This window comes from Rhinopithecus bieti, unplaced genomic scaffold (genome assembly GCF_001698545.2).
Source record: "Rhinopithecus bieti isolate Rb0 unplaced genomic scaffold, ASM169854v2 scaffold_61117, whole genome shotgun sequence".
Taxonomy (NCBI): domain Eukaryota; kingdom Metazoa; phylum Chordata; class Mammalia; order Primates; family Cercopithecidae; genus Rhinopithecus; species Rhinopithecus bieti.
In genome coordinates this window covers 362487-385286 of record NW_016824934.1, presented here as the reverse complement: position 1 = coordinate 385286, position 22800 = coordinate 362487, and the positions used below count along the sequence as shown (strand labels likewise).

The 22800-nt window shown below is 41.0% G+C and overlaps 1 protein-coding gene across 1 annotated transcript in view; it reads left to right on the top strand.

Moving 5' to 3' along the window:
• The window catches only part of THADA (THADA armadillo repeat containing), a 349278-nt gene that overhangs the window by 224957 nt on the left and 101521 nt on the right, over window positions 1–22800 (top strand). Inside the window, exon 31 of the mRNA XM_017862713.1 lies at window positions 15591–15706. Coding sequence (XP_017718202.1) covers window positions 15591–15706 — 116 coding nt within the window. The remainder of the gene's footprint in view (window positions 1–15590; window positions 15707–22800) is intronic.

Genomic DNA, 22800 nt, shown 5'->3' with positions numbered 1-22800 from the left:
GATCAACCCAGAAAATGCCTAAGAGTAAAAGGGTTTTTTGTTTGTTGGTTGGTTTTTGGTATTTGAGACTCGCTCTGTCACATAGGCTGGACTGCAGTGGCGTAATCTCGGCTTACTGCAACCTCCACCTCCCAGGTTCAAGCAATTCTTCTTCCTCAGCCTCTCAGATAGCTGGGATTACAGGCGCCCGCCACCACGCCTGGCTAATTTTTGTATTTTTAGTAGAGACGGAGTTTCGCCATGTTGACCAGGCTGGTCTCGAACTCCTGACCTCAAATGATCCACCTACCTTAGCCTCCCAAAGTCCTGACATTACAGGTGTGAGCCACTGCACCAAGCCATAAAAAGGTTTTTTGATGACTCTCAGGGATCCAAAGAGGCTCATAAGGACTGATATCACGGGCCCCTTGGCTCAGTTAGATCTCACAGAATCACCATTCTCTGAACAAAGGTGCCATCTTAGGAAACAGGGCTTAAGATTTGGAGAGGCCTTACTGAATCCTTTCTCTATGATTTTGGATATTACACATAATTGCAGGATTGTGGGAGGCATAGTTATCAATAAGGGCTACAGAGGCTTTTGCTTAAGACACTGCCTGGTTTATTCCACAAACCCCAGCTGTCTAGTAGACTTTAATAATTATGCATAAAATGGATGCAACAGATGTTCCTGGACCTCACTGCTGGAGGTTTTGAGTGGCAAATGAACAAACAAACTAGATGGAGGGGGAAGGGCAACCACCCAAATCTCCATTCCTAGGGGCTTAGAGGAATCATTTTTTCCCTTCCTCCATGTGAAATTATAAACAGCCACTTTGTAAACAGTTGTCACTTTTTGACTTTTAAAGATTCACAGTCTTCCTTTTGTTTACTTTGATGACCTTTGAAATAAGCTGCAACCAAAAGAGGGAAAAAAAATTCCATCTTTATTTTTCTGAAAGAGGAGTCTGTCTGTTCCCACAGTGCACTGGAAGCCAGCAAACTCCTGAGGCTGGCTCCAGCCCAGGCTCAGGTTTGTGGGGCCTTTAGGTACAGTTAAGTCCAGTTGCCTCAAACCCCTTCACTGGGCAGCTCAGAGTAACGTGCATTACCAGATGCTGGATGCCAAGCAGTTTTCTGTAAGCCAATCTCTTTTTACAAGGCAAATTTTATAGCCACTCTAAAATCTGGAAAATGCAAATTAATATAACTTTACATTTCCTTTGGCCTCGTTTGCTGAAGAGGCAACATTGGAGATACAATTGGGGCTCTTAAGAAGGCTGCCAACTGTCTCCCCCATGAACAGCCTTCTCTGCCCTCAGTGGGTTTCTCCTGTGACCTGCTTTTCCAGCCATACTGGGCACAGAGCTGAAAAGTCAAAGGAGGAGACCAGAGAGGAGGAGCCTTGGGAATGTCAAAGTTTCTTTTCTTTGATTTCTCTCTCAGTGAAAATACCACACAGCCACCTGTCCCAATAATTAGTATGTGAATTTTCTTAAATTGAGTAGGGAGTTAGAGAATATATGACAAAAATATATATATATTTTAGCTTTTATTGTTTCTGACTCAAAGTAATGTACTTTGTGGTGATAGGACAGTCATGTATCTTGATTTTGGTAGTGGTTATTCAAATTCATACATGGGATAAAATGGCACCCTCCTCCCCCACCAAATGGATGCATGTAGAAAATGGTGACAGCTGAATCAGGTATGCAGTCTGGCTAATAATAATGTACCTATGTCAGTTTTCTGATTCTGATCTAGAACTATGGTTACATAAGGTATCACCATTGGGGGAAGCTGAGTAAAAGGTACACTGACTCTGCTGTCTTTGCAATTTGCTATGAGTCTACAATTTCAAAACTTGAAAAAAATTGAAAAGTAATGCATTTCTACTGTAAAGCTTTCTAAATTACAGAAGTATACAACATTGAATGTAAAAACCCCATTCCCCCATTGTTAACAACTTGGCATTAATAAAATGGGATCATAGTATTTTTGTAGCTTCCTTTTTCACTTTACAGTATGACTTGGAGAAATTTCCAGTTGCGTCTATATAAACCTACAACTTCTTTGTAATGGCTGTACAGTTTGGCTGTACATGACAGGATATATGTAGGACTATCCCTTACTCTTTTCAACTGGTCCTGTATTGGTTGTTTCTAAATTTTCCTATTCCATACAACCAGTGCTGCTGAAGATGATCCTTGAACATCTATAGCTTTGCCCATATCTGTTTGTCTGTAAAGTAAACTCCTAGAAGTGGGCATTGCAAAATTAAAGAAAGCACATGTCTTCCATTTTGATAGCAAATGCTGGACTTCCAAGTTGTGGCTTTGCCCAACTCCATTGGGTACCATTTGCATAGAATATGTTATGTATACAACATGACTCTGCTGGTTACCCTCCAAAAAGGTTTGACAATTTATACTTCCACCAGTGATGACTGAGAGTGTCTTATTTTCTTGTCCATCTATCAATTGCGTCTTACTCTTTTAAAAAAAAAAAAAAAAATTGTGTGCCAAATACATAGGTTAAAAAAAAACCCCTCATTGTTTTATTACACTTCTTTAAACACTAATGAAATTAAACATTTTCTGATACATTTATTGGCTATTTGTATTTCATCTGTGAATTGTTTGTTTATGTTCTTTGCTAAATATTTGCAGTTCCCAAAGTATGTGGCAAGGCATGGGATATCTTCAATTTTAGGGAGAAGCACAGTGACACTTGCCATCTGTCAGACATTATGTGGAATTACTAGCACAAAGTAATTTATAGTTTTTAACATTAGCTCATACTACATTCCTTTTGATGATGCTGTATCTTTGCAAAGTTGAGCATTTGGTAGTTGCTGTGATAAAAAAGCAAGTGCTCTGAGAAAATCAATGTGGAACAGGAATGAGTGGTGGAGTCCAAGTCTGGGGAAGCCATACAGTATCCAATAGGCACATGCATCCCGTTAGTGAGTAATTGTGGCTTTTTAAGTATGAAAGGAAAATATTTTTTCTTTCAACTTATGTTTATTTTTTCACACAGCCACGAAGTTATTAAGGCATAAATACTTATTGGATTGTTTGGACCTAACTACTTAATAAATGGAACTCCTAGCTATTTCCTTTGGCCTTAGGGTACCCCGAAAAAATTAGTGAGGTACTAAAGGTGCTTTGAATTAAGAAAGTTTGAGAATCCCTGCCATATTTCATTCAGTTACTTTCATTTTTGTTATTGATTTGCAAATTTTGTTCCTTAGGGGAATTAGCAGATGTTTTACCCCTAGTTTCCCTTTACTTTTGAATCTTCGTATTAGTTTTTGCTATATGAAAGTTTTCAGTTTTTATGTTGACATATTTATACATCTCATTTTCCCCTATTCATGGCTTTTATTATTTTAAAAGCATTTTACCGGATGATTATAAAACATGATATAGAACATATTTCATTCCCTTCTAGCATTTTTATAGTTTCTTTTTTACATTTGATTCTTTTCTCCATCTGGAATTTATCTTAGTTTAAGGCTTTAGATAGGAATCCAACTATATCATTTCCCAAAGGACTGGTTGAATGTCTTAATACTATTTATTGAATGAATTAATCTTTTCACTACTGCTTAAATGTACTTTTATAATCCACTTACTTTCCATGTGCAGAATTTCTAATGAGTTTGTTTCTAGGCCTTCTGTTCTGTATTTCTCTTATAGCACTTAACTGTTTTCTACCTTAAATTTCAGTATGTACATCTAAGTTTCTGCACTACATCATAAGCTCTTCCTATATTGGTTATTTTTGTGTCCTATACACTAAGCTATTTTATCTTTCCCTTCTTCCCTCCCTCACTAAATCTTTTCACATTTTTATATTATAGAAATTTTTAGATACACACAAATAATATAATGGATCCCCATGTATCCATCACTCAGCTTCAAACAGTTATCAATCAATGACTAATTTTGTTTCATCTATGCCACTATCAGTTCCTCTTCTCCTGTATTGCCTTAAAATTAACTGTGTCTGCAATGGGGAAGGGATAGTTTTTTCAGTAAATGGTGCTGGGAAAACTGGATTTCCACATGCAAAACAATGACATTGGACCCTTATACCATACACGAAAGTCAACTCAAAATAGATAAAAGATATCAGCGTAAGACCTAAGACATAAAACTCTAAGAATAAACACAGGGGAAACCTTGACATCGGCCTTGGCAATGATTTCTTGACTGTCACACCAGAAGGTCGGGCTACAAAAGCAAATATGGATAAAAGGACGATATCAAACTAAAAAGCTTCTGCAAGCAAAGGAAACAATAAACAAGATGAAAAGGCAGCCTATAATTATCTTACCTCAGTTAAAATGATTTTTAACCAAGAGACAGGCAATAATGAATGCTGGCAAAGATACGGAGAAAGGGGAACCTTTGTACACTGTTGGTGGGAATGTAAATTAGTACAATCACTGTGGAGAACAGTTTGGAGGTTCCTCAAAAAGCAAAACTAGAATACCATATGATCCAGCAATCCCACTATTAGGTTTGTACTCAAAAGAAAGGAAATCAGTATATCAAAGAGATGTCTGCACTGTCTTGTTTATTACAGCACTGTTCATAATAGCCAAGATTTAGAATCAACCCAAGGCCTAAGTGTCCATCAGCAGATGAATGGTGTATTAGTTTGTTCTCATGCTGCTAATAAAGACATACCCGTGACTGGGTAATTTTAAAGGAAAGAGGTTTAATTGACTCACAGTTCAGCATGGCTGAGGAGACCTCAGGAAACTTAACATTCATGGCGGAAGAGGAAGCAAACGCGTCCTTCTTTACCCACGGTAGCAGCAAGAAGAAGTGCCGAGCAAAAGGGGAAAAAAACCCTTGTAAAGCCATCAGATCTCATGAGAACTCATTCTCTATCATGAGAACAGCATGAGGATAACCACCCCCATGATCCAATTACCTCCCTCTGGGTCCCTCCCTCAATACATGGGTTTATGGGAACTACAAGTTGAGATTTGGGTAGGGACACAACCAAACTATATCAAATGGTAAAGAAAACATAGTGCATATACACAGTGCAGTACTGTTCGGCCATAAAAAAGAATGAGATCCTGTCATTTGCAAAAATATAGGTAGAACTAGAGGTTCCATGCTAAGTGAAATAAACCAGGCACAGAAAGACAAATTTCACGTTTTCACTATTTGTAGGAGCCAAAAATTAAAACAATTGAACTCATGGAGAGAGAGAGTAAAATGATGTTTACCAGAGGCTGGGGAGGAAAGGAATGGGGCATAGTTAATGGGTACAAAAATACAGTTAGATAGAATGAATAATATCTAGTATTTGATAACACAATAGGATAACTACAGTCAACAATAATTTATTGTACATTTAAAAATAAAAGAATATAATTGGAATGTTCGTAACACAAAGAAATGATAAATGTAACGTTAGTACACATCGTATGCCTGTATCAAAATATCTTATGTACCCTTTAAATGTATACACCTACCATATACCCATAAAAAATTAAAAAATAAAATGTGGCCAGGCGTGGTGGCTCATGCCTGTAATCCTAGCACTTTAAGAGGCCGAGGCTGGTGGATCACTTGAGGTCAGGAGTTCAAGACCAGCCTGGTCAACATGACAAAACCCCATCTCTACTAAAAATATAAAAATTGGCCGGGCTCACTCACGCCTGTAATCCCAGCACTTTGGGAGGCCGAGGTGGGCAGATCACAAGGTCAGGAGATTGAGACCAGCCTGGCTAATACGGTGAAACCCCATCTCTACTAAAAATACAAAAAATTAGCCGGGCATGGTGGCAGGCGCCTGTAGTCCCAGCTACACAGGAGGCTGAGGCAGAATGGCATGAACCTGGGAGGCGGAGCTTGCAGTCAGCCAAGAATGCACCACTGCACTTCAACCTGGGAGACAGAGCAAGACTCCCGTCTCAAAAAAAAAAAAAAAAAAAATTAGCCAGGCTTGGTGGCCCATGCCTATAGTCCCAGCTACTTGGGAGGCTGAGGCAGGAGAATCGCTTGAACCTGGGAGGCAGAGGTTGCAGTGAGCCAAGATTGTGCCACCACACTCCAGCATGGGCGACAGACCAAGACTCCATCTCAATAAATAAATAAACAAATAAATAAAATGTGAAAAAAGGCAACCTACAGATTGGGGAAAAGTATTTGCAAGCCATATATCAGATAAGGGGTTATTATCTAAGATTTATGAGTAATTCATAAACTCATTTGCAAGAAAATATATAACCCAATTTAAAAATGGGCAACGAACTTGAATGCCTGTCTCTTTTATATCTCAAAAAAGATGACATGAAAATGGCCAACAGGTATATAAAATAGTGCTCAACATCACTAATCATTTTATTTGCATTCAAGTGAAATCAAAACCATTATGTGATGCCACCTCACTCCTCTTAGGATAGCTGTTATCCAAAAACAAGAGATAAGTGTTGGTAAGGGTGTGCAGAAAAGGGAACTGTTGTACCCTGTTAGTGGGCATGCAGATTGATGCCTCCATAATGGAAAACAGTATGAAGATTCCTAAAGAAATTACGAATAGAACCACCATAAGACCCAGCAATCCTTCTTCTGGGTATATATCCAGAGGAAGTGAAATAACCTGGGTATCCATAAATGGATGAATGAATAAGGAAACTGAGAGAGATAGATTATGTGCAGTGGAATATTATTCAGCCTTTAAAAAGGAGGAGATCTTGCCATTTGCTACACCATGAATGGACCAGGAAGACACTTTGCTGAGAGAAACAAGCCAGACACAGAAAAGTATTGCATGATCTTAATTATATGTGGAATCTTTAACAAAATAATAAAAGTCAAATATATAGAACTGGAGAATAAACTAATGGTTAGTGGTTACCAGGGTTGGAGTAGGTCAGATGTAGCTCAAAGGATACAAAGTAGCAATTACATAGGATGAACAAGTTGAAAGATCTAACTACAGTATTAGGACTATAGTTAATAACCCACTCTTGCCCTGGAAAGTGGTGGTAGGGATGCTGGTTACTGTGTGAAGTGATGAGTATGCTAATCTGTTTCACTATAGTCAGTCTCTCTCTCTCTCTCTCTCTCTCTCTCTCTCTCCCCCCCTCCCCCCTTTCCCCTCTCTCTCTCCCTCTCCCTCCCCCCTCCTCACTCCCTCTCCCTCTCTTCTCATAACATGTTCTATACCTTAAATATACACAATAAAATATTATTTTAAAAAAGTAACTTTGTCTTGACTGAACAAATTATCTGTATTATTATTTTATTTTATTTTATTTTATTTTTTGAGACAGAGTCTTACTCTGTCACCCAGGTTGGAATGCAGTGGCGCGATCGCTGCTCACCACAACCTCCACCTCCCAGATTCAAGTGATTCTCCTGCCTCAGTCTCCCAAGTAGCTGGGATTACAGGCACGAGTCACCACGCCTGGCTAATTTTTGTATTTTTAGTAGAGATGAGGTTTCACCATGTTGGCCAAGCTGGTCTCAAACTCCTGACCTCAGATGATCCGCCTGCCTCGGCCTCCCAAAGTGCTGGAATTACAGGCATGAGCCACTGTGCCATGTATTATTTTTCATTAGTAAGTTTTACTACATTAAGAGTTTCTTATTGATCTCGATACTCTCTCAGAAAACTCAGTAGTTGAAGATCCAAATATATAAGCACGATAAATTATCAAATACAATACAGCTCTTCCTAAAAGGATTTAAACAGATTTATTTTACAAATAATTTTATAGCTAGATTTTCAGAAATGTATCTGTGTTCTAAAATTAGGAACTTTTTAGTTAGAGCAGATATTATGTTAGTGTTTAGTTAATTTTAAATTCTTCATATGCAGGCCTTCATTTGTATGTTGGGTTAAAGTTGACTATCTGATGTCACTGTCCAAACCTAGCCCTTAACCAACAGCTTGGGGGCCCTTGTTGGGGACCCTTGACGAGTCTCCCGTGTGAAGGAGCTCGTAGTTACTTTGTAGAATTTAGAACAACAGGTGAGAGATGATCCAAGACAAATGTATACTTTCTCTCTTGTCAGTACTATTTCCCCCAACACCTTGGTGTGACCAGAGTTTACAGAGGTGGCTTTTAGCACCCCAGCTGCTGCTGCAAATGCAGCTTCTGTTCTGCCACCCCTAACAAGACCATGGTAGAATTCTGAATCAATGAATCCTCTGTTTTGAGCCCCTCTCCCGGCCAGATAAAGAGCTCCATACTCTAGAAAAGGATAGTATAGATTGATAACCATGACGACGGGATTAAACAGTTTTTTAAAATCATCAAATTAAAGGAGATGTTGGGGCACTGAAGAGAAAAACAGTGAGTCTTAGGGTGGGAGTGGGGGTAGTTGAGGAAAGCTGTGGAGGGTTTTATGGGGAAGGTGACATTTAAGCTGGGCATTACTTTATGGAATTTCAGTAGGTGGAGTTGGAGAAGGTGGGGAGACAAATGATGGAACGTCCTGGCCAGGAAAGCATTTGTAAGTTGTTAGGAATGGGAAATTGTTCTTTATGGCCACAGAATAGGTTCATAAAGTGGAAGAAATAGGAATTAAATCTAGAAAGGTAGATTGAGCCTTTAGTGCCCAGCACTTTCTTTAGGAAGTTGAAAGTCATTGACGGATTTTGAACTTGAGAGTGATGTCCTCAGAGCTTGGCTTTAGGAATATTTCTTTGCTGGCCATGTGTAAAATAAGTGCTGGAGGCAGAGACTAGGCAGTTAAGTTGTTTTTATCATCTAGATGCAGGGTCTTCTTGCTCCTGAACTAGAATAGTGGGAGTGTTAATAGAAAGGAGGGGATGGATTTGAGGCCCAAAGTGAATTTCCAGTCCCCAACAGGCTTTGTGTTGTTGTACATTGTAGTCCTTAAAGATATTCACGGCCTGTTTCCTATGATTCTCTTCCCAAACCAGAATCAACTAGGAAGTAATTACACTTTGTAATTAGCATCCTTTTCCTGGCAGCAACACACAACACAGTAAGGTGTCATGTTTTGGGAACTTAGCAAGACCATCCTAAGGATGTATTCTTACCCAATAAACAGGTTGAAGTTTAGGCGAGCAACCACATGAAATGCTTCCTGACTGGCCCTCTAGCAGATTGATGGGTTAAGGTGGACAGCACATGCCCACCAAGCCCTTTCTTCTGGGGAATGACTAGGTCGAGGAGTTCAGGTATCCCAAGGTTCTGGCTCTAGCCCAGTTGGGCTGTGAATAAAAAACAACATGTTGAGCTCTGTACAGATGATTAGGTACTTACACCCAATAAGCATGACACCCTGCATTGTGGAAGTCAGAGGCAAGAGGGGTGCTCCTGAGAAGCCTACGGTCTAGTTAGGGTTCCAGTTAATATGCCTGAAATGGAAAACAAATCCTAGGCCACATTGGAATGACTACAAATGACATACTGTATTGTTAGAGATCTTTCTCTCTCTTGCCTTCCCACCCTGTCCTCCACTCACATACAAACACAATCTGCATTTTGAATGATTTTTGCTGTATATGTTTCCCAGCAGTGATGTGATTGGGCTTGTTTCTGTGAATTAGAAAGTTTCGATTCCTCCCTCAGTCATCTCTCTTTTACCCTTTTACCCCCCTTTCAGTCTGACTTACAGCCATAAAATACTTCTGCCTGCCTGCCTGCAGTTCTGTTTGTATGAATTAAGTCGACAGGATAAATATTCACATTCCCAACTACAGGCTGAAACAATGTTTGCCTGTTCTGCCCAGTGAGTCGAGAAAAAAAGGGGGCCTGACATCACCCTATACTGTACATTCCCGGCATAGATCATTTATTTAAGTCCCTGAAAAAATACAGATGTTTTACCAGTTGAAATAAAATCCTGTGTAAACAGTAAGCTTGGAAAAATGTGGCACTGGCTTAGCTTTGGGGGTTGGAGCAATGCAGGGAGAAAACTAGGCAAAATGGCAGATACAGAAATTTTATACTTGGCTGAAGGTGATAGGGTCAAAAATATTCACCTGTAGTCTGCATGCAGCAAGGGAAAAACATAGAATTTGCTTTAAAGAAACCACAGTTGCAAAAGTAGACAGGTTTTTTGATCTTCAGAATTTGAGGTTTTTAATAATTATGATACTTTTACCCCATTTATATCTGACCTTTGAAATGAGCATCTCTTTTCTTATTGAAGTTGTCTTTTTTCATAGCCTGTCTAACCTTGTCCTGTTATTGCTGGATTCTGCTGGTTTCTGGAGCTCAGCTGCTGTTGATTTTATAAGGGGGAAAATTGCCTGGAAGCCATGCTTGGTGAAGAGGAAAACCCATCTCAGCGTTGCATTCCCAAACAACCATATATCATCTTGATCTTGTCTAACACAAGTTGCTATTTTAGTCCAGCAGCATAAACTAGACATATTTTACTGGTGCAGTGCAAGTTTTTTCAGGGAACTGCCTCATGACTCTTTTTAGGCCCATGGCATTTATTCAAAGAGCATTTCAAAGCTGCCAAAATGGACCCCATGCTTTGCACAGATGCTTGGGGCTCCCCTGAGTCTCTCTGTGTTTAGAGTGGAGGGGTGGGGGACAGAGGGTAACTGCTTCCAGGTTCTCCAGACTTCTCAGTTCCCCTCAAACTTTCATTAAGGCTTGCATCTCAGGGACAAGAAATCAGCCTACTCACTGACACCCTCCTGCAATGTGTTCCCTGCTTCTCCCAGCTGCTTCCATGATCACCCCTCAGGGCAGGGCTGACAGTCCCATCTCTTGGCAACTCCATGCCTGTGATAGTCATGGGTGATGCTGTTGGCTTGTACTTGTTTGTTTCATAATGTGCTTTCAGTCTTTTTCTGATTGGGTCATAACTATCTTAAGGCAACAAAGCTTTCTCCTGTTTCTTTTGCTGATGACCTCTGTGTCCACCTCTCACCCTTCTCAAAGAGACCTATTACAGCTAGGGTAAGCATCTGTCCTCTGTTTTTCCCAGTGTGATTATTAATAGAGCTCCCTTTTGTCCCTGAAGAATTCTTTTTTGCGAGATAAATTACCCTAAGTAAAGCAGTCATCACACGGATATTCCCAACCAAACTCATTAATTCCGCTCCCTCATTCCCAAGTCTGCTGTAGATTCTCTTATGATCTCCATCTTGAAAGATGCCCCTTGTTCACCAGCTGCCCAAGTTAAGAGGCTCTTTCCTGTGGCTTAACTCCATGTCTAAAGCAGTTGCCAAGCCCTGCCTCTGAGCCCGCAGAAGCTCTCTCAAATGTATCCTTTCCTCTCCTTCCACTGCTGCTGTGGTTTAGATTGGGGTGGGGTGGAGATGTCACAGAATCAGAATCCTACCTGTGCCAGGCGGGTAAGTGAACCAAAGGGGGATGAGTATAAACACAGGGGCTCTCTGCCCATTCTTTGTTTTCAAACTTTTAATAGAGATTTGAGTTCAGTAAGTGTTTTTTTTCTTGATTCTCCAAAAGTTTAAAACAAAAAAAAAAGCCTAAGAGCTTTGATAAATGTCATTGATCCTCCGCCTTAGTGACTAGAGTGGCAGGCAGTAGTAATAGTGGTAACAGTGGTAGACTAGAGAGTACAGTTCTCATCTCCAAGGCCAGGTCCTACTGCCCAGCTCCAGCCAGGTGACTGTTAGCCCTGCAGGAAAGTGAGCTGCTATAGCCAGATCTAATTTTTCAAAATGGAAATCAGGATGACTTTAATGTGAAATCTCCCAATTCGTAAGGGTTGATTTAAAAGTACTGCGTGGGCTAAACAAAACATCTGCAGCCACTTTTGGCCCACAGGCTATTGGTTTTGAGCTGCTGGTTTCAACCCTCACCTCCTCTTGTCTAGACTACTGCAGTAGTCTTGGGCATTCCACCCCTTCTGCTGTGACCTCCACACTGCCCCTGGCTTTCCTCTCCAAATTACAGATCTCATTACCCAAGAGCATTCTCTGAAGAAATCTTTGCCATCCGCAGAATAAAGTACACATTCCTTAATGTTGCCTTTAAGGTCTTTCTCTAACCAGACCCGACTCCTTTCTCCAGCTGTGTCTCCCACCACCCTGTGCACACCCCGGCTGTGCTCTGCTCACACAGGACCACTTGCTGTCCCCTGAATAGTACCAATATTTTAAAAAATTAATTGACTAATTTTTAGAACCATTAGATTTACGGAAAAATTGAACTGGTAATACAGAAGGTTTCTCCTCCCCACCTGCTTCCCCCAATTTTCTCCTACTATGAATATCTTGTATTTGTGTGGTACATTTGTTACAATTAATGAAGCAGTATTTACACATTATTATTAACTAAAGTCCATAGTTTAAGGTTCACTCTTTTGTTGGCGTTACCAATATTTTAATACCCTTAAAATGTGTTTTAATTGTTTTCACTGCTTGCATACCCTTCCCTCGATTCTGGCAAGACTGTTTTCAAGGCCACATATGCATATCACTCTTTCTGCAAAGTCTTCTCTGACTGTTTATTTTTGGAATGGGGCTGCAAGGGAGGGAGCAGACAGAACACGGAAAAGAATCAATGTTGTTATCACATCCCTAGTGCATCCTAGTAGTATATATTCTCTTCTAAATCTCTCTACAGTCCTACAAGTTAGATATTATTATAGGCCATTTACCATGGAGAAACAGAGGTTAAGTTGCCCAAAGCCCCAAAACTGATAATTGGTTTACACCTGTCTCTGCTCGGCTCCAGAATCCGTGCTCTTCGACTTTTCTATGAGGCCAGATTCTTAGTGCTAATCTAGCCTTCTTGCCTCCACCATCAGATGAGGCATCCACTGGGATGAGGAGCACAGCGTGATTCAGCTCTCTGTTCCACTCCAGACACGGAAGTCGGCACCTGCGATAGCTCACCAGACCCAAGGGAATGTGTCCTAAAGGAGTGAATATAGGAGGAAGCACCAAATACTGACATCGTTTTTATTTGGCAAATGCTTGTTGAATTCCTACAGTGCATCCAGACTTATTGGAGGGGGAGGTCAAGCATAAAAAGGAAAGTGATGACGATGCTGCCATGCAGGTTGTAAATTATGACCAGGCAGAGTCAGGAAAGCTAATGATTTTTCATGTCTCTATGACTAGAATGTAAGCTATGGGAAAGCAAGGAACTATCAGGTCTCTGCTGCAGCCCCTAGGCAGTGCCTGGTAATAAGAGTTGTTTAATAAATACTTGTTGACAGTGTTTGGATTCAATTGCCAATTTATGACACCTAAAATGACACTGAACTTCTGAGTTCTCATGTGTGTTCAGTTAATCATCCTCCTTGGATCTGGTAGCTTTGGTTTCTCTGTGCTTGGTTCAGTACAGGCCTGGGCCTGACTACTTTCTTAGCCTCAGAATTCTTTGGGACCAGAACTTTAGGAAAGTGGGGAAGAAAGAGTTGCCTTGCTCTTGCCATCCTTTAAGAGCTGATGGACAAACTGCCCGTATTGGGAGCTGCCTGGAGCTCCTCAGTCTGACCTTGATCAAATCCTAGTTTCAGAGGGCCTGGCCTTAGTACCTGGACCTCATGCCAAAGGATGGTCTCATTTTTCTTGAACCCAACACACTAAATGTCTTATGAGGGTAGTTGTGTATTCAAATTTTTAAATTAATTTTCTTAAAGAAAATATCTCAAAAACATTAACCTGTTTCATACATTTGCTTATAAAACTTTCTTTCCTTTCTCCTTCCCCTGTCTTCTCTTCTCTGTCTCCTTCCCTGCCCCATGTTTTCCTTGACTGCTCTGACCCTGGCCCTTCCACATGCTTATTTCCACCACGGTTCTTTTCAGCATACCTGTCTCTCCATTTGTCCTGTGTAAATAGATCGCTCTCCATTCCTGGTGAATAACCAGGATCACAATTGTCTGGTTTGTATCCAGAGTGACAGAATTGTAGGCTGATTTTCATAAACCAGAGCTACCAAGCGTTTCAAAAACAGTTACCGTTTTTGCCAAGTAAGGTGAGCAAATACAGGACTAAGTTTAAACATCACCAGGAGTTATTTTTGAAGTAATTGCTTCTAAATGAGAAGCATTTGAAAATCTCACAGGTTTCTTTACAAGTAAATTCCGAAGTCATGTATTTTGCTGGTGTCTGCTGATTAATTGCAATCCTGTGACACCGTGAAAAGCCCTGGTGGTTGGTTTTGTGCAGCTGTAGAGAAAAGTAAAGCAAAGCCCAGTGACTTTGCCAGCTCTTTCAGGACAGTGGGGATTCAGGCTGAGGGAGGTATTTTTTCCCTCTGGCAGTCACCACATAAGAACAGAAGCTCCAGCCAGACCCATTGCTCCAGACTCCACGACGGGCAGTTTGGATCCCTGCGGGGGTGTGGTGAAGGCACGACATATGATCTGTTGCTTCTGAAATAACAGATCCATTATTAGAGAAAGCATTTTCAGTCTCCACATTGGGACTTGTGTTCTCTCTCCTGTACAGTTACTTCTGTTCAGAAGAAATTTATTTTGATTCTCTAAACAGAAGGTACTTGGCATGTATTTGTTGTTGGTGATTGCAGACGTCTGACCCAGTAAAACCTGCCAGCTTAACCCCTTTAGGGTCTGATGACTCTGGATTGATTTTATCTGGCCTTTTCTGTTTCTCATTACCCCCTTCCATATCTAACTCTCAATTGTTTCACTATTGTTAGCCCCTTGTTGATAGGAGAGAACGAGAGGAAAACGTTGAATCTGGTTATACAGAAAGAATCATTCACAGCTCTAGAGAAGGGTATAATAGGGAAAGAAAACAGATGTTATTAAAGTAGACTTTCAGAGTTCTTAGTGTGTTTAGCTGTGCTTACTTTGCTGTACCCACCTCTTCCTCTTGATTTAGATAAGGAGGCTGGAGACTGAAGGATTTCTCGTGACATGCATTTTTCTCCTTGGCACTAGCCAAGGTCAAAAGATCTCATGTATGCCCTTGTCCTTATTCTTTGTCTGCTATAGATTTGTACTCCTCACAGAGGCCTTGCGGATGTCCAGTACATGCTGAATCCAGTACATGCATACATGCATACGTGCATACACATGATTATCCTTGTATAATTGGGGCATGTCTGCATTGCTGCATTCACTCCTGACGTCGAAGAGAAGATCTGCTAAAAAAAAAAAAAAAAAAAAAACCTAAATAGTTACAAACCTCACTGGCCAGTATTTGCTAAGGCAAGAATTAGTTTGGCCTACTTCTTTAGCCAAGACTGTTCTAATGAACCCAGACATGTAAACCAGTTTAGACTCTCAAACAATTTATCTTTCTTTAAATTTAAGACTTTGACTTTAAAAGGCACATTTTGTTTTCCTGTGAGACAGCTAACATAGAGATGTTTGCATTGCTCTGCTGAAATCAATGTGTAGGTTGTTTGTAACTAATCAGCTCTTGTCGCTGATGATTGTGGGGCCACAGTCATCGGTTTTGGGGATTGTGTGAGAAACCCATAGCACGGGTATGGATTAAGGACTTGGGTTTCTCACCACTGCTACATCCTCCAAAACCAACATGCTTTTCTGCAAAGAGACTAGAGCTGCATTCTGCAGGTGTCTGTTTTCTTTGAGGGGAATATTTTAAGGAAACGTAAAAGGGAGGAACTGAGCATTTAGGAAAAATGTATTTTCATAGCAGGAATTTTTTTTTCTTTTTTGGTTTAGGTTTTTCATCTGTTGCAAGCCTACTCAGACTCCAAACACAGAACGAATTCAGACTTCCAGCACGAGCTGACTGACATCACTGTTTGTACCAAAGCCAAACTCTGGCTGGCCAAGAGGTATGTTAAAATCCCACACGAGCAAGGAGTTATCAGGGGTTAGGAATACATTTGAGAATTGCCGTTTCTAGTTGTGGGGAGTTTTAAAAGTCATTGGCATGAGTTTTCTAAACTTACTGGAGTATTTATCCTTTTAGAACTTCGGGTTGTGGTAAAGAAAGAAAATATTTTCCTGACAATTTTCTAAAACTGCTAAGTGACTGAGGGGCATGTAACATGGCTTTTTATCTGCCCACCAATCAGCTTGTTTTTATTGAAACCTGCTATGTGCCCAGTCCTGTGTTAGATATTATAACAATGAAAGGCAGTAATTGACTAAATCATGTAGTACAAACTCTTAGGTGCCATGGCAGCTCAGAGATTAGAGATTGCTGTAGACTTGAGCAGGCACTGAGGGACAGATAGAGTGTGAATAGCAAGAGGGGATGGAAGTTGCCATTCTTAGGTGGGAAGTAGGGTAGCTTGAATAAGCAAGGCAAAAAAGAGTAGAAACATATTTTTTCATCCTTGCCATTGTTAGTTTATCCTGGAACTTAGAACATTTATTGTGTGAAAGATGAAGGAGTAAAAAGAATTTCTCATTTAATATACAGGGAATACTCTCTGTAACGCCGTGTTCAAAATCTGTGTTGCAGGACTCTGGTGGTGGTAGGATAGTGTTAGCTGCAAAGGCTCCTGTAGGTCCTCTCTAAGTTCCACCAGAGTAGCTCCAGAAGAGGCGCATGTGTTAGTGTTACCACCTTTCCTGCCATAGTGCACGCATTTGATTAAGAGTCAGTATATTGGCCAGGTGTAGTGGTTCATGTCTGTAATCCCAGCGCTTTGGGAGGCTGAGGCAGGAGGATTGCTTGAGCCCAGGAATTCAAGAACAGCCTAGGTAACATAACAAGACCCCATCTCTACAAAACAACAACAACAAAAATTAGCCAGGTAGGGTGGTGCATGCCTGTAGTCCCAACTACTTGGAAGGCTAAGGCAGGAGGATGGTTTGGGCCCAGGAGTTTAAGGCTCTAGTGAGCTATGATTGCACCACTGCACTCGAGCCTAGGTGACAGAGCGAGACCTTGTTTCAAAAATAAATAAATTTCTGATGCTTAGAGTTTGAGAAACAAACAAGTTAAAAATATATATAGATATATGTATTGGCTGTCTTAGGTAGAAGCCTCTCTTTTTTATTTTTCAGAAAGTATGCTTTTGGTTACCTTTGTTGGGCTCTCTACCTTCTATGGCAAGTCAAGTAATGGGCTGTGTGAGGCTCTCAAATCAGTTTAATTCGACAAAGCATTGTTGAGCACAGGCTACCTGCCAGCCTTTGTGTTAGGAGATATAGGGATACAAAAATAGAAAAGAACTAGTCCTGGCTTCAGGGACTTCCAGAAAGTGAGAAAGATGTGTAAATACATAATTTTCCTCTGGTATATTAAGTGTTATAACAAATGTCTGTAGTAGGTACAGCGGTACCCCAGAAGAGGGGTGAGGGAGGGCTGACATCAAACTGGCCATCAAGAGTGAGCCAGAATTTTGCCAACTGACCAACACAGGTAGGGGAATTCCAGGCTTAGGTAATTGCATAGGCAGAGACACAGCAATATGAAATGGCGCTGTAGGCTTGCAGAACCATAAGGAAGTTCGCTCTCTGGAACCTAAAGTGTAAGGTACAAGTGACAGAGAATGGGGCTGAGGAAATATGCCCAGGCCACACAGTGAAAGCTTCTGAAAGAAACCTTTTGGTGAAGGAGCCAGTGGTGGATTTCCCAATGTGTGGATGTGTGTGTCTCAATTATTGTCTCAACATTAATAGCTTTGGACGGGGATATTGATGGAGAAATTATCTTGTGTCTGAAATGCCAGTAAAGTTATTGGGAGCCTCTCATTTTTAGTCTGTTAGTCTGTTTTTTCTCCCTTTTTATAGATAGGGTCATGCTCTGTCACTCAGGTTGGAGTGTAGTGGCACTACCACGGCTCACTGTGGCCTTGACCTCCTGGGGGCTCAGGTGATCCCTCTGCCTCAGTCCCCTGAGCAGCTGGAACTACAGGCACACGCCACTATGCCCAGCCAATTTTTGTGGGTTTTTTTTGGTGGAGAGGGAGTTTCAACAGGTTACCCAGGCTGGTCTCGAACTCCTGGGCTCAGGTGATCCACCTGCCTCGCCCTCCCAAAGTGTTGGGATTACAGGCGTGTGAGCCACTGCACCCAACCTGTTTTCTCCATTTTATTTAGAGAGTAGGAGTCGCTTACCCATAAAGTGTTTACCCAAGCCTAGTACCATTTGCCTTCTGTGTGGCTCTTAGCATCCCGAAGATACATATCACATCAGTACTCTTCAGCTGTTTGCCAGGTAATAGGCCACTTCTTCCTACCTGTTATTTCTGGAGATCAAGAAGTCAGGGCTGTCCAGAAATTATCCTCTGAAACCCTGCTTCTAGCCAGGACTGTCCCAAGTATCCTAACACTCCAGTTCTTAAAGTGCTGTGAGGAAGGAATTTCTGCCCCCTTATCTTGCTACTCCTTTGTGCATCTCACAGAAAGTCATTATCCACTGGCTTCCTGAGTCCATTACCTCTTGTTGAATGGGATGGAGGAGATGGAGCGGCAGGCCAGCCATTGAGTGGACCTTCATGTTGTGCGGTGCCTGAAGATGGCTGACAAAGCTGCTATCAGCTTCCTCTGCAGCTAAGAGGAAGAGAAGTCCTCCAGGCCTTTTTAAACCTGTCCTGTGGTCCCTATTGCTATTTGCTAATTGGGCTTTCCATTCTCCTTCCCTCCACTCCCCACCCTACTTCTGATTTTTCTCCATGATTTTCCAGCTCTAGAAGACAAAGGCATGAATCACTGCAATTTACTGGGTTTCCACCTTCCTTGCCCAGAATCTAGGAAAACCACTTTTCTGTTTCCAGTACAGTCAACTCTCTATTATCCAAGTGTGAACTTTCCGCTTTGTGGGTGGTCTGTAAATGGTTCCTAACACCAGGCTTCCTTTTGCTCCCCAGCACACTTTTACAAGTGTTAATCAGGATGTGTTCAGAGCCTGGAATAGAGTTTGGAAGGAAAACATACTGCCAGACAGCACAATGCATTCCAAAGCAATGTATCAGTTTTTCTATATTATCCACGTCATTGACAGGATAACTCTGAGGTTCCTAAATAGCAAATTATAGAACTGGGTATAAGTGATGAAGCCTCAGTGTCACATGCCTGCCCTGTCCCTGAGGTCCTCTTGTTCCGAGAGTTGTCTGTCTATACTAGTTAACTCCATGCTCAGAAGAACCCCCTCTGGTCCTAGCGGTCCCTTCTCAGAACAGACTCCTGTCTTTACTTTCTCACCTGCCTTTTACATGAATATATTACAGTGCAGAGTATTCCAAATTCAGCTACTGAAGAGGCTTTTTTATGTCCCTGGTAATTTACACATGAAAGAAGAATAAATATTCCTTTGAGCCTACTAAGGATTTTCTGTATCTTTTGAATGTAAACTATGAAAATTAATGTTTTGCAAAGAAAAAAATGTTGGCTGAAATTTTAACACTGACACCCTTTTCCTTCCGTAATTTATTTGATCATTAGTCTGAGTTTGTTCAGTCTCATAAGTACAAAAATGCTAGTGGATATGTATTTGTCCTTTTGTTCTCAGAGAAGGTTTTTAAAAAAATTCATTGGTGCTATTGGATAACCAATTCCGTTTTTAAATTTTGACTCTGAAATTGAGGGCACATAAAATGAAGACTTTTGTCATATATTTGTGTTTTGACTTTGCAAGATTAATAGGGATTTATATGAGGTGATTAAGCAATAGCCATGGAGTTGTTGGGGAATTTTTGGTGATGAATGGTTAGCTGGCAACATGGCTTCAGGAAAGGACTGGGCTTCTGCTCTTACAGGCTGCTTTTCATTCCAAGATGTCAAAGCCTTAATGAAAATCAGCTCATTAATCCTTCAAGTCCTTTCCTTCCCCTTTTCCTCCACCCCTCCTTTCTTGATCCAGTTTACTGTCTCTCTCATGGGTCTAAGGCAGTTTACTAACTACTGAAAGAAAACTAAACTGACCTAGACCAGAAACGAAATGAGAATAGCCATCTAGTAGGGGTCTGCTGCTGGCCTGGAAAGGATGGCAGTGGGCATCATGAGAGAGGAATCACCCAGTCTGACACTCATGCTAATTACAAAAACTTTTTTTTTTTAAGTTCTTTCTTTCTTTCTTTTCTTTCTTTCTTTCTTTCTTTCTTTCTTTCTTTCTTTCTTTCTTTCTTTCTTTCTTTCTGTCTGTCTGTCTGTCTTTCTTTCTTGTCTTTCTTTCTGTCTTTCTGTCTTTCTTTCCGTCTTTCCGTCTTTCTTCCCTCCCTCCCTTCCTTCCTTCCTTCCTTCCTTCCTTGTGATGAGGTCTCGCTGTGTTGCCTGTGCTGGACTTGAACTCCTGGGCTCAAGCAGTCCTCCCACCAGAGTCTTCTAAGTGAGCTGGGATTACAGACATGAGCCCCATGCCCTGCCACCCTTGCTATTTGCAGATTCCAGCTCGGCTGTCCCAGCTAGATCACTTATTTACTTTGGCTGAGAGTTGTAATTAGTATTATATTAGGCTTAAATTTTTCAGAAGTGAATTTGGTTATCTAGTTTCTCCTTCTTTGGTTATAAAAGGAAAAAAAATAAGTATATATGTGTATGTTTGTATATTGCATGAATGTTTCTTTTAGTAAACTTAGTGAACTAAATGGACTAGTCAGGGCTGGGTGCGGTGGCTCATGCCTGTAATGCCAGCACTTTGGGAGGCCAAGGTGAGTGGATCACATGAGGCCAGAAGTTTGAGACCAGCCTGGCCAACATGGTGAAACCCAGTCTCTACTAAAAATACAAAAAATTAGCTGAGTGGTGGCACATGCCTGTAGTCCCAACTACTCGGGAGGCTGAGGCATGAGAATTGCTTGAACCTGGGAGGCGGAGGTTTCAGTGAACTGAGATCACACCACTGCATTCCAGCCTGCGCGACAGAAAAAGACTCTGTCTCAAGAAAACGAATGAATGAATGCAAGCATGTAGTGGATGTGATAACCAGAAATAAATATGTGCCCTACTAAAATTTTTTCACTGTTTTTCTCTTCATTGTTGTGTGCTATATGCTTATCATAGAAAATTAGTCAAGTACAAAATTTGGAAGAGAGTAAAAGTCTATTCTTACCACAATCCATAAATCACTATTATTGGTTAAGAGTTGTATGTAATTCCTTCATCTTTTTTCGTATGCTTTTTTTAACCTTGTCAAGGTTATACTGTACGTGTAAGTTATAGCTTCCTTTTTTCAGTTGACAGTATCATGAGAGCATTTGTTATTATTTCAAATCAAACTCTTTATGATACAGCTGCTATGGAAAACAGTATGATATTTCCTCAGAAAATTGAAAATAGAATTACTGTGTAATCCAACAATTCCACTTCTGAGTATATACCCAACAGACTTGAGAGTGGAGTCTCAAAGAGGTATCCATAGCAGCATTATGCACAATAGCTAAAACGTGGAAACAGCTCAGGTGTCCATTGATGAATGATGAATGGATGAACAAAATGTGGTATATACGTACACCAGAATATTACTTAGCCTGAAAAAGGAAGGAAATTCCAACATATGCCACAACATAGATGAACCTTGGAGAAATTATGCCAAGCGAAATAAGCCAGTAGCAAAAAGATAAATACTATATAATTCTGCTAATACGGAGTGCATAGAGTAGTCAAGACCTAGAGATAAAAAGTAGAATAGTGGTTGCCAGGGGCTGCCAAGAGAAGGGAATGGGGCATTGTTTAATGGGTAAAGTGTTTTAATTTTACAGGATGAAAAGGGTTCTGGAGGCTGGGTACAGTAGCTTAGAGCTGTAATCGCAGCACTTTGGAAGGCCGAGGTGGGCAGATCACTTGAGGCCAGGAGTTCAAGACCAGACTGGCCAACATGGTGAAACACGTCTCTACTAAAAATACAAAAAATTAGCCAGGTGTGGTTGCACATACCTGTAGTCCCAGCTACTTGTGAGGCTGAAGCAGGAGAATCGCTTGAACCCGTGAGACGGAAATTGCAGTGAGCCTAGATCATGCCACTGCACTCCAGTCTAGGCAACAGAAGGAGACTCTGTCTCAAAAAAAAAAAAAAGAAAAGTTCTGGTGATTGGTTATGCAACAGTATGGATGTGCTTAACACTACCGAACTGTACACTCAAAAATGGTTAAGATGGTAAAGCTTATATTGTGTATATTTCACCACAATTTAAAACATTGTAATGGAAAATATTTAAAAGAAAATATATACGCCATCACTCATCTGAGGTTATCGTTGTCTTGACTTTTATGATAATTATTTCTTTGCTTTTCTTCCTAGTATTACCACCTGTGCATCTCTAAAATAAAATATTTTGCCTATTTATGAATTAAGAAAAAAAAACTTTGAAAACATCATTTTTGAAGGTAGCATATTTTTGTCATCTGAATAATTAGTCATTAAGTTTACCTAACCATTGCTGGCATTCAGTTTGTTTCCCATTTTTTTGGTGTCATAGATGATGTTTCAGAAAAATCTTTGTGCATGAGTGTGTGTGTGTGTGTGTGTGTGTGTGTGTGTGTTTGTGTGTGTGTGTATGAGTGTATGTGATTGTGGGTTATTGCCTTAGGTTTGATTTCCAGAAGTGGAATAAATTCGTCAAGGAGAAATGGAAAAAGTCTTGGTATACACTGCCAGATTGTTTTCTAAAAAAGTCCATCTGCCTACCAGCAGTGCGTGAGAGACCTCCACCAAAATTTTAAAATATAAAAAATTCATTTGAGCCGGGCGCGGTGGCTCAAACCTGTAATCCCAGCACTTTGGGAGGCCGAGACGGGCGGATCACGAGGTCAGGAGATCAAGACCATCCTGGCTCACATGGTGAAACCCCGTCTCTACTAAAAATACAAAAAACTAGCCGGGCGACCTGGTGGGCGCCTGTAGTCCCAGCTACTCGGGAGGCTGAGGCAGGAGAATGGCGTGAACCCGGGAGGCGGAGCTTGCAGTGAGCTGAGATCCGGCCACTGCACTCCAGCCTGGGCGACAGAGCGAGACTCCGTCTCAAAAAAAATAAAA